The 14,496-nt window shown below is 33.7% G+C and overlaps 1 protein-coding gene across 8 annotated transcripts; it reads left to right on the top strand.

Annotated features, from left to right (window-relative positions):
- The first annotated feature begins 3,067 nt into the window (after positions 1-3,067).
- LOC107006790 (homeobox-leucine zipper protein REVOLUTA) lies at positions 3,068-14,268 on the top strand. Of its 8 annotated transcripts, XR_003575524.1 has the most exons (6): positions 3,147-3,924; positions 7,050-7,206; positions 7,308-7,370; positions 7,461-7,545; positions 13,176-13,331; positions 14,051-14,268. XR_003575524.1 is itself a non-coding variant. In XM_027913443.1 (4 exons), exons 2-4 carry the CDS (start codon positions 7,531-7,533, stop codon positions 14,105-14,107), a joined length of 228 nt encoding a protein of 75 aa, XP_027769244.1. In that variant the 5' UTR covers positions 3,068-3,140; positions 7,050-7,530; the 3' UTR covers positions 14,108-14,268. The 8 variants fall into 8 exon arrangements, 1 of the variants encoding a protein (XP_027769244.1); XR_003575523.1 differs by lacking the exon at positions 7,308-7,370 and having other exon boundaries at positions 7,401-7,545; XR_003575521.1 differs by having other exon boundaries at positions 7,308-7,545.
- The last annotated feature ends 228 nt before the right edge of the window (positions 14,269-14,496 follow it).

Genomic DNA, 14,496 nt, shown 5'->3' with positions numbered 1-14,496 from the left:
ATTTTTAAAGAAAATGCGTCTATCATGGTGCAGAGAAAATTGGACCCCTCAAGGGGCTTATGCAATGGGACATGGTTGATTTGTAGAGGTTATGATGAGAATTTCATGCATGCTTAAAAACAACAGGTCAATATGCCATAAACCAGGTATTTACTCCAATAATAAAACTATCAGCCCCCCTCATCCCCCCGCAAAAATGAAGGATACCATTTCAAATTTATTCGGAAACAATTTCCAATATGTCAATGTTTTTAAAATGATGATAAATAAAGCTAAAGGTCAAACGATGTCAAATGTAGAAGTATACCTACCACAACATGCTTTCTCGCATAACAAACTATACGTTGCACTATCTAGACGAATATCCATTCTAAAAAAAAAGTACATTTGATGACCGAAAAACCAAATTTATGTACCGAGACATACACAAGAAATATTGTCTACAAGACATTTGATTAATACCAAAATTATAAGAAATCAAACGGGAAAAAACATAAACCAAACATGTAGCTAATGAAAATTATATTGGATAAATTCTTAGGGTTGTCTACATTATTCATTTATTTTTTTAGTTCCTCTTATAAAGAGTATAATATCTATTTACATTGGTTCCACCCTCAAGTTTATTGTCTTGATTAACGAACACCTTATAATTAAGAGTAACTTACAGAAATGACTAGTTATAGGGTTATTTGAAGTTCAATAACTATAAGTATGTTATTTCCTAAAAATGACTATAGTTTATGTGTATATCTACCTGTATTTTATTTTAAAAAATATTGATACAATGATACATTTATAATTATAATGCGCTAAATAAGATATTTTTAGGTATGTTAAATGACTAAAATGACTCCTAAAAATTTGCCAGTTGGAATGTGTAGTCTAAAGTGACAATCTAACATTATTTATTTTGAAAATTCAAAATATTTAAACTGAAGACAAAAATTTCGGTACAAAAAAAATTGAAAATCGAAAACACTTGTATGTTAAAAAAATATATCTCAATATTATAATTATACATATAATTTATAAAGTACATGTAGATGAAAATCGTATACAAATAAAATACATACGAATACAATTACGTAAAAATCAACTAGTCTTCTATTCTATTATATTTTATACTTATACTTGAATACAAACACACATGAATACAATAATATAACAATTAAATAGACTTTATTTCTATTGTATTTGAAATCTTTATTTGAATACAAATACAAATGAATTTAAGTTCATAACTATCATTCGACTTTTAATTTATATGTATTTGATACTTATATTTGAATACAAATATAGAGAAATAAAATTATATAACTACTAATTTGCTTTCATTTTTAATGTATTTAGTACTTACATTTGAATATATAAATATAAGCGAATACATTTATTTATATATATTTATATATATACGAATACAAACATTTAAATTTATTTGTATTTAAATACATATACACATATATTTACATTTGAATACAAAATACAGATGGATAAAAATTCAGTACATAGTGTTTTGATTTAAAACACAAATGAGTACAAATACAAAGCAAAAGATGATGCTTTGTTTGGTCGGCCATTAGAGTATACCTTTTTCTAGCCTCTTCTTGTTTTTCATGAGAGTAACAAGTTTTGGAGTTCCGTTTGGTTAATTCTAATTGAAATCGTAGAAATTATTGAATACGGACACAAAAAGTTTTATCTCAAACCGAGTTCCGCCATTGTAATAGATAAAATCTTCAATCAAAACCCAATGAAAAATAGATTAAACATATAGATGTATACAAATATAATCTTCATAAAAATATGAAAAAATGCAATTAGAATATACTTAATGAAGATGAATCACAAATTTTTTCCCACAATCATGCAAAAAGATAGTGAATCAGAATGATTTTTTTTATGATATATAAATATTTGAAAGAGAAAACATTGAAAAAGATAAACATGGAAACCAACACCGTAAAACATGCCTTACATAATTGATTAGGCATGTACTAATTACTTTGCTATTTAATATTGTTAATATACATATAAAATTGGAAAAAAATTATTATTCATGTGTAATTGATTAACTTTTTGCTATTTTATATTTAATTATATCCATATAATATAAAATAAGTAAACTATAGCTATTTATTTTAAATATATATTGATGTTCGCTATATCTTGTAGTTTTTCCTATAATTAACTCTCATAAGATGCTTGTAAAAAGTACACGGTGCATGTAAACGTTACAATTTAATATCAATTGTGTATGTTGGCTCCACCAACTTCTAAAAACGAAAATAATCCAAGTTACTTGATATATAATAGACTGAAGCACAACAAAACATAATTATTTCATTGTTTACCATCAGTCATCCAATCAATTTTTTAGGGCCTTGCAATACTCTAAGACTTGTCTAAGTAATTGGTAATAGCTTCTACATGTTTTTTGTTTAATAAATTCAATGTTTTGTTTCATAATTTGAAGTATCATTTAAACATTTTTATCTTCTCCTATCAAAATTCCAGGAAAAGGGTGAGTACTAGTGGATGTCTATATATAGATAAATCCAATCACTTTCACATAAAAAATATATTGTGAGAGAAAATGATAATATATGGAGAAAATTAATTTATTCTAGTTTTGGCATGATACACATTAATTAAAACCAAGATGTAAAGAGAACACTAGATCAAATCTTCATTTAAGATGCTAAATGAAGAAACAATTTAGCTAAGCTACAACCAAAAGTATTTATTTCAAAAAATCCTAAATTATATCTAAGCACTTTATATTCAATATTTATTACTATATATTCACGATCCCATTTTTTAGGTCATAATGGCACCTATTATATTCCACATCCCGAAATCAGGGGCAACAAATATGGAGGAAAACTTGAGGGGAACAGTAAACATTATCAAAATAGAAGGAGAAGTAAGCAAAAATAATACAAAATAATCCCAATAGCTGACATTAGTTAGTAGTTGATCTTTTAATAAAAATAGGAGTACAAAACTTAAGAAAAATAATCATATATATAGAACTTTTTCATAATACAAAATAAATGCAAGACCTAGTAAAAAAACAGAGGAAAACTGGCCTATTCTCCATATCTCAAACACTGCTCCGCGTGAGGCCTAAATCAATGGTGAGAACTTGTACTATAAATTGTAGGATGTATGATTGTAGTGGTACTCACTAGGCATAGGTCGATTGAGGTCCAACAATAAAGACATCATAAATAGGAAGTATATAAGGAAAGTATAACACAAAAAACTAAGGAAAAGACATTATATAGTTTAATATGAACAACACTATAAAGGAATAGAATACAATGAAAAAGAGACCGAGTATAAGTACCTGACCTGGTCATTATAATAAGCAAATAGTTAATCAATTTGGGTCAGAAAACCTTTCGGGTAGTGACTTAAATTTTGTTTGCTAGGCTAGCCTCAGATGGAAACTGTGTTGGGTGACATCTAGGAATTTCTGGGAATGTGTAGTGTGTGAAATTGAGGTTTGCTTGATACTTTATTATATCAAAGACATTAAGGAGTCAGTAGAAATTTTCAAAATTGAATTCAGATAAGTATAACTTCCAAAATTTATTTTGGCGTGGACTATGTAGGAACATCAAGGGAAGAAGTTGTGTTTTGATGAATGTCATTTTCTCAAATTTTGAGGCTATGAAATTTCATCAAGACCATTGTAGCAGGAGGCATTAATCTACAGTGATGCTAAGACCACTTTAGTGGGTAAGTATTGTTATAGTGGCGTCGCTAGAGTAGGTTGGGCCACTATAGTAGAGAGAGAAACAAGATTTATATGGAAACAACCCAAAAGCCCCTATTTTCTACACTTCATATTCTTGGACTTGGGAGGGGCAATTTCGGACGGTCTTCACTATTTTTCCATGAGATTCTTCGTTAAAGGTAAGATTTTGACTCTCAAACCTTGTTCAATAATTCTTAATCCTTCAAATATAGGTTATTACTCTTGGGGGAAGGTTTTAAAGTGAAGATGTTCGTATCCTGGGGTAGAGTTAGCATTTGTTGACAATCTGGGTAAAATATAGGACATTAGTGATTGATTGTTGCTTTAATTAATTGTTTTATACTAATAACAAGCAAAGACACTTCCCAAGTTGAAACCTCGAGTTATTTAGAGTTTCTAAGAGGCTTGATTGGAGATAGGTGATGTTTGCATTTTCTGATTTTTATATGTATGCATGTTTGTTGATTAGTAGTATAATTTTTAAAATGCAAGGTAGGAAGACATACAAAATTAAATCATATAGGTAATCTCATGCAGTGAACTTGTTATTGTCACTTGTGGTTTTCAAGTGGTAATGTTCATCGTACTATATGATTGTGCATTATTGTTTGTGATTGTTGGTTAGCTCATGTACCAAACTAGTACACCAACTTCCGATTGCTTTGGTACCACACCAGTACACTAATTATGGATGGATCGAGTACCACATCATTACACTACTAGTTTGGATTTGGGTTCTATAAGTGGACCATGTATGTGATTGTGGTTCAATGAGTGGACCGTACATTTGAATTTGTGATCATATGAGGACATGTCTGCATGTTTTATTGTCATTTCATGACATGTGAAGGATAGTCTTTATGGTTGGTATTTGTTGTTATATCTATTGTTCGGTGTTACCGCTTTGTTGTGAACTCTTTATATTCATATGTTGGATTTTACTACAAAAGAATACATAAATTATGGAGGTTTTATTACGGAGTTCAACTCAACCCCTAGAAGTTATATCAAATTATGGAGGTTTGATTAACCCCTGCAATTTTTGGTACAATTCTGGGAGTTAATAACCCCAACAGCCTAAAAGTTGAAATTTTATAATATCTAGGCGCTAATTTTTATATGCCTTGCTCATTTTTTCTCAAGCAAAAAAAAATCCGATTCTATTTTTTCGCCATTAGGGCCGAAGATAAACTGAAAAATGAGATCTGTAGAATTCATTGTGGCTTAGCTACCACCGTGTTCTTCCATATTAGCAGTGGTTGGAGCAGCAAGAGATGGCAGGGAGTTGTTGGTTCATGGAGGCCATGGTTTATGGCATAATGTGATGATGAAAGTACCTTCAGTATTGTTTGTTCTACACTTGGCATTCAAGCCAAGAGACTCTTCTCGAAGGTTTTTAATGGAAGATCACATATCGTAGTTGCTCTCTATGTCATTCTCTAACTTGTCATCATCTTCAATTTCCGCTAAATACTCCTAAATTGTTTAATTTTTGGTTCTGAGATTTGTACATACATCTTCATCCACAATCAAGTCTCCAACGCTCTGCCTCCACACTTCTCTTTTCTTCTATCACTTCTTTGTTTTTTATAATTTAATGATTACACCCTAATTTAGACACTGAAAGCTTCGAAGGTGAGCCTCCAGAGTTGTGAGTTCTCTTTCATCAATTTCATGCATTATCATTTTGTAAATCAACTGAGTTTTGTTTTTCAACTTTGAATTGTTTCTAGAATAGTTTCGAGTATTTGTCAATTTTGGAGGAAAAGAAGACTGCACCGTTGTACGTCCGACAGCATGGAGAAGCTTCCACTAAGTATTTTTGCTATTGTACTTTTTGAATTTTCCCTAAATCTCAATTTTTTAGAGTTTCAATGTGGATAAACAGACTAAATAAGGTTTACATGGAGGATAACATAGTAACTCATTTTTTATTAGATAAATTAACTTCTTAATTGATTGTTGTTAGTGAATCTGGTAGATTTGAGAGATATGATATTAGTTTCTACATTTTAAGGTGGTGATGTTGGAGAAATGTGGTACTTGCTCTACTTGTTTAGACAACAATACAGAATTGAATCCTAAAACACACATCTTATTATACATTTTTTATGTGTAATTAATCTCAATTTGCTAGATGACTGAATAGGTATTTGATATTAAGATGAAGTTATTGTGATTTAACTTCTTCTTTACAGTTGTTCCTGCTTGTATATATATGTTATCCCAAACATTTTCACCTTTACCTTATTGAGGAAAATGTTTTCTTGAATGATGGTGTTATCTAGAAAATTAGTGAGTTTTATATGTAACCAAAAGATATTATCTTAAAACAGGGAGTATATATAATCTAGACAAATACTATTGGAGATGGGGGCAAGGGTAGGGGTAGGGGTAATCAGTGATCACGATGAAGAATGTTGGAGAGTTGGAATTACACAATCAATGTCGAAGCAATTTGTGAAACATGTTTTTCCTACTTTCGGTGAAGAAGTTATTTTCCTTATTGTTAAGAATTTATTTTTCTAGAGAATATGTTTTCAAAATTTTGATAAACTAAACATAAAAAAACCGGAAAACATTTTTCACACCCTTAAATCCAAATGAACTGTATTGCTTTTTATAAAGTATTTGGGGCTGGAATTCTGAGTATCTACTTCATCAAAGTAATTCTGATTTGTGTAATTGCTATGTGCTTAATATGTTCCTGCAAGATGAAAGTTGCTTTGGCCTTTTCTCAGTTCTAGCCAAAGTGGTTTCGTATACGTAAATCATAATTAGTTATATTAGGTGTCTCCTGGCCATCCACTATAGGTGTTGTTTCTCATAGTTTTTGTTCAAAGGAATTTGGTTTGCCTATATCTAGTTTTAGTTGAATGGTTTCAGTCACTGGTCTGTGTATAATTGATTCCTCTTCCATGAATTTATGTTTGTCTCCTTTGTATATCTGTTTTTATTGATGACATGCATATGGAAAATAATATTGAAATCAAAGGTGATATCCTAACTTGTATTGTGTACAAGATCCTGTGACATCATTATACACAGATATGTAAATAAATCTCTTCACATGAATAAGAGGTCCTTCCTCATTTTGTTTCACCTTTTGGGTTATAGAAAGTGTGAAGGAATATAATTCATTATAAGCTGTAATGCTGGCATAAGATTTCTTTTTCCTTCAAAGATCTATTCTTCACCAGAGTTCTAATTAAATTACATAAACCGTTTTAGTTACAGATTATTCTAAAGATATTCACTATTTTAACTAAAGTTACTATAACAGATGCTATTAAACAAGGAACTGAAGAAGCCAAGAGAAATGGCAGCTGCAGCTAAGGAGGAAGAGAAGAAGACGTATAACTCGACTATTGAGTTTGACACACCTTTAAGTTTCTCTTATGAGTTCTGAATGTTCAGCTGCTATGTTGCTTCATTTCTAGGTTTGGTCCTTTTATGATTTTAGATATTGTTGGTTTTTTCTAATATTTTATAGATTGCTCAAATCCTCAAAGATCGACCTTTTTGGTTTTGGGACTGCCAGAATATTGAAATTTTCGTTATGTGTTCTGCATGAAATAGTGTTCTTGAGCTTTTGTATACACAGGTGAGTACCTTCTCTTTAATCTTTATGTAGGCAAGCTTCTTATTGGATTAGCTTCAGCATTGAGGGGATCAACTAAATCATTTCTTTCAGATATATGTTCCTATCATTCTGGCTCATGCAAGTGATTTTTGGACGTTGAGATACACAACCACCCTAGACAATGGTAGCATTTATGGTAAGAAATACTTCACAATAGAGTGAGCTTCTGTTGGTGACCTGGAAACTTTTATACTTAGTGTTAGGAAAAAACGCGGACAAACACAAAAATATATATGGTATAAGTAATGGAAATAAAATGGGAAAATAACGACACCAAGAATTTTACGTGGAAACCCTTCTGAATAAGGAAAAAAACCACGGACTAAGAGGAGCAATTGATATTACTATAGTAAGGAATTTTAAACTGTGTAGTCACGAATACAATACTCAAAGTGACTACTACACACTCAAAAGGAACAACACTCTTTTGGTTTCCGTCTTACTAAAATATCGCTCACACTCTATTTTTCTTCACAGACTATTTTCTTGTATAGTCTATGGAATACCTCACTTTGCTCTCAAAATGATTTTTCTCTCTAACTTGCTGTGTTCTACAAATGAGCAAGAAAGCTCTATTTATAGAAGGATAAAACCATGTCTATGTCACTAATGACATATGTAAACATAGCAAAGTCAAGAATGGTTGCAAATCTTACCAATTTGCCAACTACCAAATCTTTTATTTTCAACTCCAATTACTATTCCTTTTTAACAATTGCTTGTACCAATTGAATAGCTAAAGTTGACTAAAAAATGGGATGGATTCAACAAATCTCCCCCTCCAGTCCCATTTACTGGAAGAAGGTATCTTCAACTTCTTTAGAGAGAGCTCATACCCACAAGTTCTTTGCATAACTCGAACTTGTCTTTCGGTATCATCTTGGTCAGCATATCTGCAGGATTTTCACTTGTGTGAATCTTTTTGACGTGAAATGATTCATTCTCCACTTTCTCACGAATCCAATGATATCTGACGTCAATGTGTTTTGTTCTTGCATGGTACATGGAGTTCTTGCTCAAGTCTATTGCACTCTGGCTGTCACAATAGACAATATACTCCATCTGATTCAAACCAAGCTCTTGAAGAAATCGCTTTAGCCATATCATCTCCTTGCCGGCTTCAGTAGCCGCAATATACTCAGCTTCAGTTGTAGATAGTGCAACACACTTCTGCAACTTTGACTGCCATGATATAGCTCCCCCTGAAAAAGTAAACAAATATCCAGTAGTGGATTTTCTGTTATCAAGGTCACCTGCCATATCAGAATCTGTATAGCCTTTCAAGATTGGATTTGATGCTCCAAAACACAAGCATTCATCTGAGCTTCCTCTAAGATACCTGAGTATCCATTTCACAGCTTCCCAATGCTCTTTTCCCGGATTTTCGAGAAATCTACTGACAACACCAACTGCGTGAGCAATATCAGGTCTAGTGCACACCATTGCATACATTAGACTTCCGACAACGGAGGAATATGGAACTTTGGCCATGTTCTCTTTTTCCTCCCTAGCTGTAGGACACATCTTCTTGCTCAACTTCATATGACCAGCAAGAGGTATACTAACAGGCTTAGCATTCTTCATATTGAAGCGCTCCAGTACGCGTTCAATGTACTTCTTCTGGGACAAATAAATCTTCCTTTTATCTCTAAGACGAGTAATTCTCATGCCCAAAATTTGCTTGGCATGACCCAAGTCTTTCATAGAAAAAGACTTACACAACTCTTTCTTCAGCTCGTCAATCTTGGAAGTATTCTTGCCCACAATCAACATATCATCCACATACAACAAAAGGATGATAAAATCTTTGTCAGAAAATTTTTGTACAAATACGCAATGATCTGAAGAAGTCTTCTTATAGCCTTGCTCCCCCATAACAGATTCAAACTTTTTGTACCACTGTCTGGGAGCTTGTTTTAGGCCATAGAGACTCTTTTTAAGTTTGCATACAAAATTTTCTTTACCATCTACTTTGAAGCCCTCAGGTTGTTCCATATAAATCTCTTCTTCTAGGTCACCGTGAAGGAAAGCCGTCTTCACATCCATCTGCTCAATCTCTAAATTAAGACTAGCAGCCAAACCTAGAACTGTGCGAATCGAGGACATTTTCACAACAGGAGAAAATATTTCGTCAAAGTCAATACCTTTCCTTTGACCGAATCCCTTAACAACCAATCTAGCTTTGTACCTGGGCTTCAAGTTGTGTTCTTCAACTTTAACTTTGAACACCCACTTGTTCTTCAAAGCTCTCATGCCCTTGGGCAATTTTACCAACTCATAAGTGTGGTTCTCATGCAAAGACTTCATCTCGTCTTGCATGGCTTCAATCCATTGATTCTTGTGCTCATCTTCCATGGCCTCCTCATAACATTCAGGTTCTCCCCCGTCAGTGAGTAACACATACTCATTAGGTGAATAACGGGAGGAAGGAAACCGCTGTCTTGTGGACCTCCGAAGCGGAATATTTGATTCGTCCACAACTTCATGAGCAACAGGATCATCAATAACAATATCATTGTTATTATCAACATCAACATGTTGATTCGATACATGATTCTGGGCGTCACCATGATTATCAAACCCAACAACATCATGCACACTTGTGTGAGGAACTTCATCATGATGAACTATACCATCAAAATTTGAAGATTCTACCTTCTCCGCTTTGTCAATATCTTCAATTGTTTGATTCTCCATGAAAATAATATCACGGCTTCTCACAAGTTTCTTTTCAATTGGATCATATAGCCTGTAACCAAATTCATCTAGGCCATATCCAATGAAGATGCATTGCCTTGTCTTGGCATCTAACTTTGACCTCTCATCTTTCGGCACATGTACAAAAGCTTTGCAACCAAATACTCTCAAATGGTCATAGGAAACATCCTTTCCATACCAAACACTATTTGGTACATCACTTTGCAAAGCAACAACAGGAGATAGATTAATAACATGTGCAGCGGTCAATAAAGCCTCACCCCAAAATGAGTTTGGCAACTTTGCTTCAGAAAGCAAACATCTAACTCTTTCCATCAAGGTCCTGTTCATCCTCTCAGCCAAACCATTAAGCTGAGGAGTCTTGGGAGGAGTCTTCTGGTGTCTAATACCTTGATGCTTGCAGTATTCGTCAAATGGTCCACAATATTCACCACCATTATCAGTACGAATACATTTCAATTTCTTTCCAGTTTCTCTTTCAACTGAAGCCTGAAACTGCTTAAAGACACCTAACACTTGGTCTTTAGTCTTCAAGACATAGACCCAAAGTTTTCTCGAGCAATCATCAATGAAAGTGACAAAGTAAAGTGCACCACCCAATGTCTTTGTCTTCATTGGACCACATAAATCAGAGTGCACTAACTCAAGCAACTCTGTCTTTCTCGAAGGAGGGTAGGACTTAAAGGAAACTCTATTTTGTTTACCAGCCAAGCAGTGCTCACATTTTTCTAATTTAGCACTTTGGAAATTTGACAATAATTTCTTCTTGGCTAGAACATTAAGTCCTTTCTCGCTAATGTGGCTAAGCCTCTTGTGCCATAATGTTGAAGAGTTATCGCTCTCAACCGCATTCACCATATCAACACAAGCAGAGGCCGTAGTCCAGTATAGACCACGACGTTTGTTACCACGAGCCACAACCAAGGAACCCTTAATGAGCTTCCATTTTCCATCACCGTTGGTACTAACATATCCTTCATCATCTAAAACACCAACAGAAATTAGGTGCAGACGAACATCAGGAGCATGTTTCACATTGTTCAAAACTAGTTTAGTTCCAACACTAGTTTCCAAACAAATTGTACCAATACCAACCACCCTAGAAACAGTCTCATTACCCATACTCAAGGTTCCAAAATCACCAGGAGTGTAGGAAGAGAAAAAATCCTTTCTTGATGTCACATGAGATGCGGCACCAGTGTCCACAACCCAGCTTGACTCATCACAAGCAATATTTATCATGTTTGCATCAAGAACGGTAACAAGATCTTCGGTGGTGACGGTGGCTAGGCAATTTTCATTGCCATCTTCTTTAGTTTCCTCTTTGTTTTTGTTCTCCCTCTTCAACTTCCTGCAGAACTTCTTTGTGTGCCCTTTCATGCCACAATGATAGCACTCAATATCCTTAAGTCTGCCTTTGGATTTGCTCCCATTTTGTTCTCTATGCTGAGAACCACGAGTTTTATTTCTCCCCCTGGGGCCATTTATCAGGACATCCGACGAAGAGGAACCTTGAGTTTTTCTTCTCATCTCTTCGTTCAAGACACTACTCTTGGCGGAATCCATAGAGATTACACCATCCGGAGCAGAATTTGACAATAACGTTCTAAATGTTTCCCATGAATCTGGTAGGGAACCAAGTAGAAGCAAGCCTTGAATTTCTTCATCAAATTTGATGCCCATAGCAGATAATTAGTTCATTATCCCCTGAAAATTATTCAGATGGTCTGTCATCGGAGAACCATCATGATACTTCAAACTCAACATCTGCTTTATTAAGAACATTTTGTTGTTGCCAGTCTTTCGAGCATACAAACTTTCAAGATGCCCCCATAGGGTTCGAGCATGTGTTTCCCCAGAAATATGGTTCAACAAATTATCGTCGACCCATTGCCTAATGAATCCACAGACCTGTCTATGCAACAGATTCCACTCTTCATCTGTTTTATTATCAGGCTTTGCAGTGGTAAATACTGGTTTGTAAAAATTCTTAACATAAAGCAGATCTTCCATTTTTCCCTTCCAAATGGCATAATTAACACCATTCAAAGTAACCATTCTACTTGTGTTGGCTTCCATTGTTTTCCCCAAAAAATATAGTTATCGCAAATCAAAGTAAATCTTTTCTGATAAGGAAGTTCAGACTGTGATGCAACCACAGAGCATACTCAGATAAAACCTAGGCTCTGATACCAGTTTGTTAGGAAAAAACGCGGACAAGCACAAAAATATATATGGTAAAAGTAATGGAAATAAAATGGGAAAATAACGACACCAAGAATTTTATGTGGAAACCCTTCAGAATAAGGGAAAAACCACGGACTAAGAGGAGCAATTGATATTACTATAGTAAGGAATTTTACACTGTGTAGTCACGAATACAATACTCAAAGTGACTACTACACACTCAAAAGGAACAACACTTTTGGTTTCCGTCTTACTAAAATATCGGTCACACTCTATTTTTCTTCACAAACTATTTTCTTGTATAGTCTATGGAATACCTCACTTTGCTCTCAAAATGGTTTTTCTCTCTAACTTGCTGTGTTCTACAAATGAGCAAGAATGCTCGATTTATAGAAGGATAAAACCATGTCTATGTCACTAATAACATATGTAAACATAGCAAAGTCAAGAATGGTTGCAAATCGTACCAATTTGCCAACTACCAAATCTTTTATTTTCAACTCCAATTACTATTCCTTTTTAACAATTGCTTGTACCAATTGAATAGCTAAAGTTGACTAAATAATGGGATGGATTCAACACTTAGTTCTTACATTCGATATTCAACTAGTCTTTTAACATCCCAACCCTTCAATCCTTGGATTGATTCGAGAGTCTAGAATTTTAATATGTTTGGGTCATATTTAACTAAATGCCGCATTGTAATTTCCATCTAGACCTTTGAGGATCTAGCTACTTCAGTATGAAACTTGGCTCCATTATTTATGATTCTTAATAGCGAATGCTATTAGTTGTGTTATTTAATATATGTTACTGACAATTTCTTTTTGTGTGTGAAATCAATTCCCCCTTCTGACCAAGGTTAGTCAAAGATTCCTATCTGTTACCGGGCTTGGACCAAATCCTGTTGCTGCTTCCCAGATTGTTAGAGCTCAAATGGTTTCATCTAGATATCTGATCCAGTCCTGTGACAATGGAAGATCAATCATATATATTGTTGACCACCTGAATCTTGAGGTTAGATTTTGTATACTACTGTTTACCATTCTCGTGAACCACTCATTCCTATGTTTGTTCTGCAACTCAGTCACTGGCCATGGTCTGGTCCTGTACTGTACTCTTCTTGAAGAAATGCTCAACTTCTCATTATTTTGTATCCAGTTTTCTTGTGTCAAACCTTTGCTTATTCTGGTTAATTAATAACACGTATACATATTCTTGAGAATTGTAGATCCAATAGCTTCTACTCTTATCATGAAGTTGATTTATAAGTAGAAAGCACACTTTTTGTTCATTTCAATTGTTTGATGCATCTTAGCGTTCAATACTGTAATATGTGGCAAATGTTTGATTAAAGGTAAAAACTATATTGTTATTTTGTAGTAATATGTGCGTCTTGATATTCGTTTTATTTGTCATCTCAAAGTTATCAGATTGTACATCTCGCGACTCGCCAAGATTCTAACGCACCCTTAACTAGTGTTGCTTATGATGTTGTTTTGTTGTATTATGTTTAGCTCTGTTATCGGATCGATTGGTGATTTGATTTGAAACTAGATAGAATATAGTTTGTTTACAAAATTCAATTTCATAAAGTAGTTTTGCTTAGCTAGAAAATTTCACAGCCAATGAAATATTATTTATATAAATGCAATAAAATTATTGCAATTCAAAATTTTACTACTTGAAATTAGAATGTATCTTTCAAAATATCTCATTGTGTTTTTTTTTTGCAGCCATCTGATGTAGCTATTGAATCATTTTCCTTCAAGCACGCAAGATCATCCGGGTGATAATTGTTGTAGTGGCAACCATTAGTGTCTTGTAATAGTACTATAAATTGTATGATCGATCGGATCATAATGATTAGAGTGAATGATGTATTTAGAAATTAATTGCAGTAGTAAGGATAACATTAGTGTACTCATGGTGGAGTTGAATGCATTTGTATGGCATAATTAAGCTTTCACAATCAAATGATATGAAAACAAGTTTATGTTAGATATGTGAAGGTTCTCCTTAATTTTTCTTTATTGTTGGCAGCAATCGTAAATTTATGGTTTTGTTAAACTATTATTAGCTTAATTAACTTTAGGCTTTAGTCAAAAGCATTGTTTTATTGATGGCTAAAATATATAAAGACAATTCACAAATTGGTGGGGGTTTCAACCCCCGCTATTTA

Source organism: Solanum pennellii, chromosome 12, assembly GCF_001406875.1.
Source record: "Solanum pennellii chromosome 12, SPENNV200".
Taxonomy (NCBI): domain Eukaryota; kingdom Viridiplantae; phylum Streptophyta; class Magnoliopsida; order Solanales; family Solanaceae; genus Solanum; species Solanum pennellii.
This window is presented reverse-complemented; position numbering and strand designations above follow the sequence as displayed.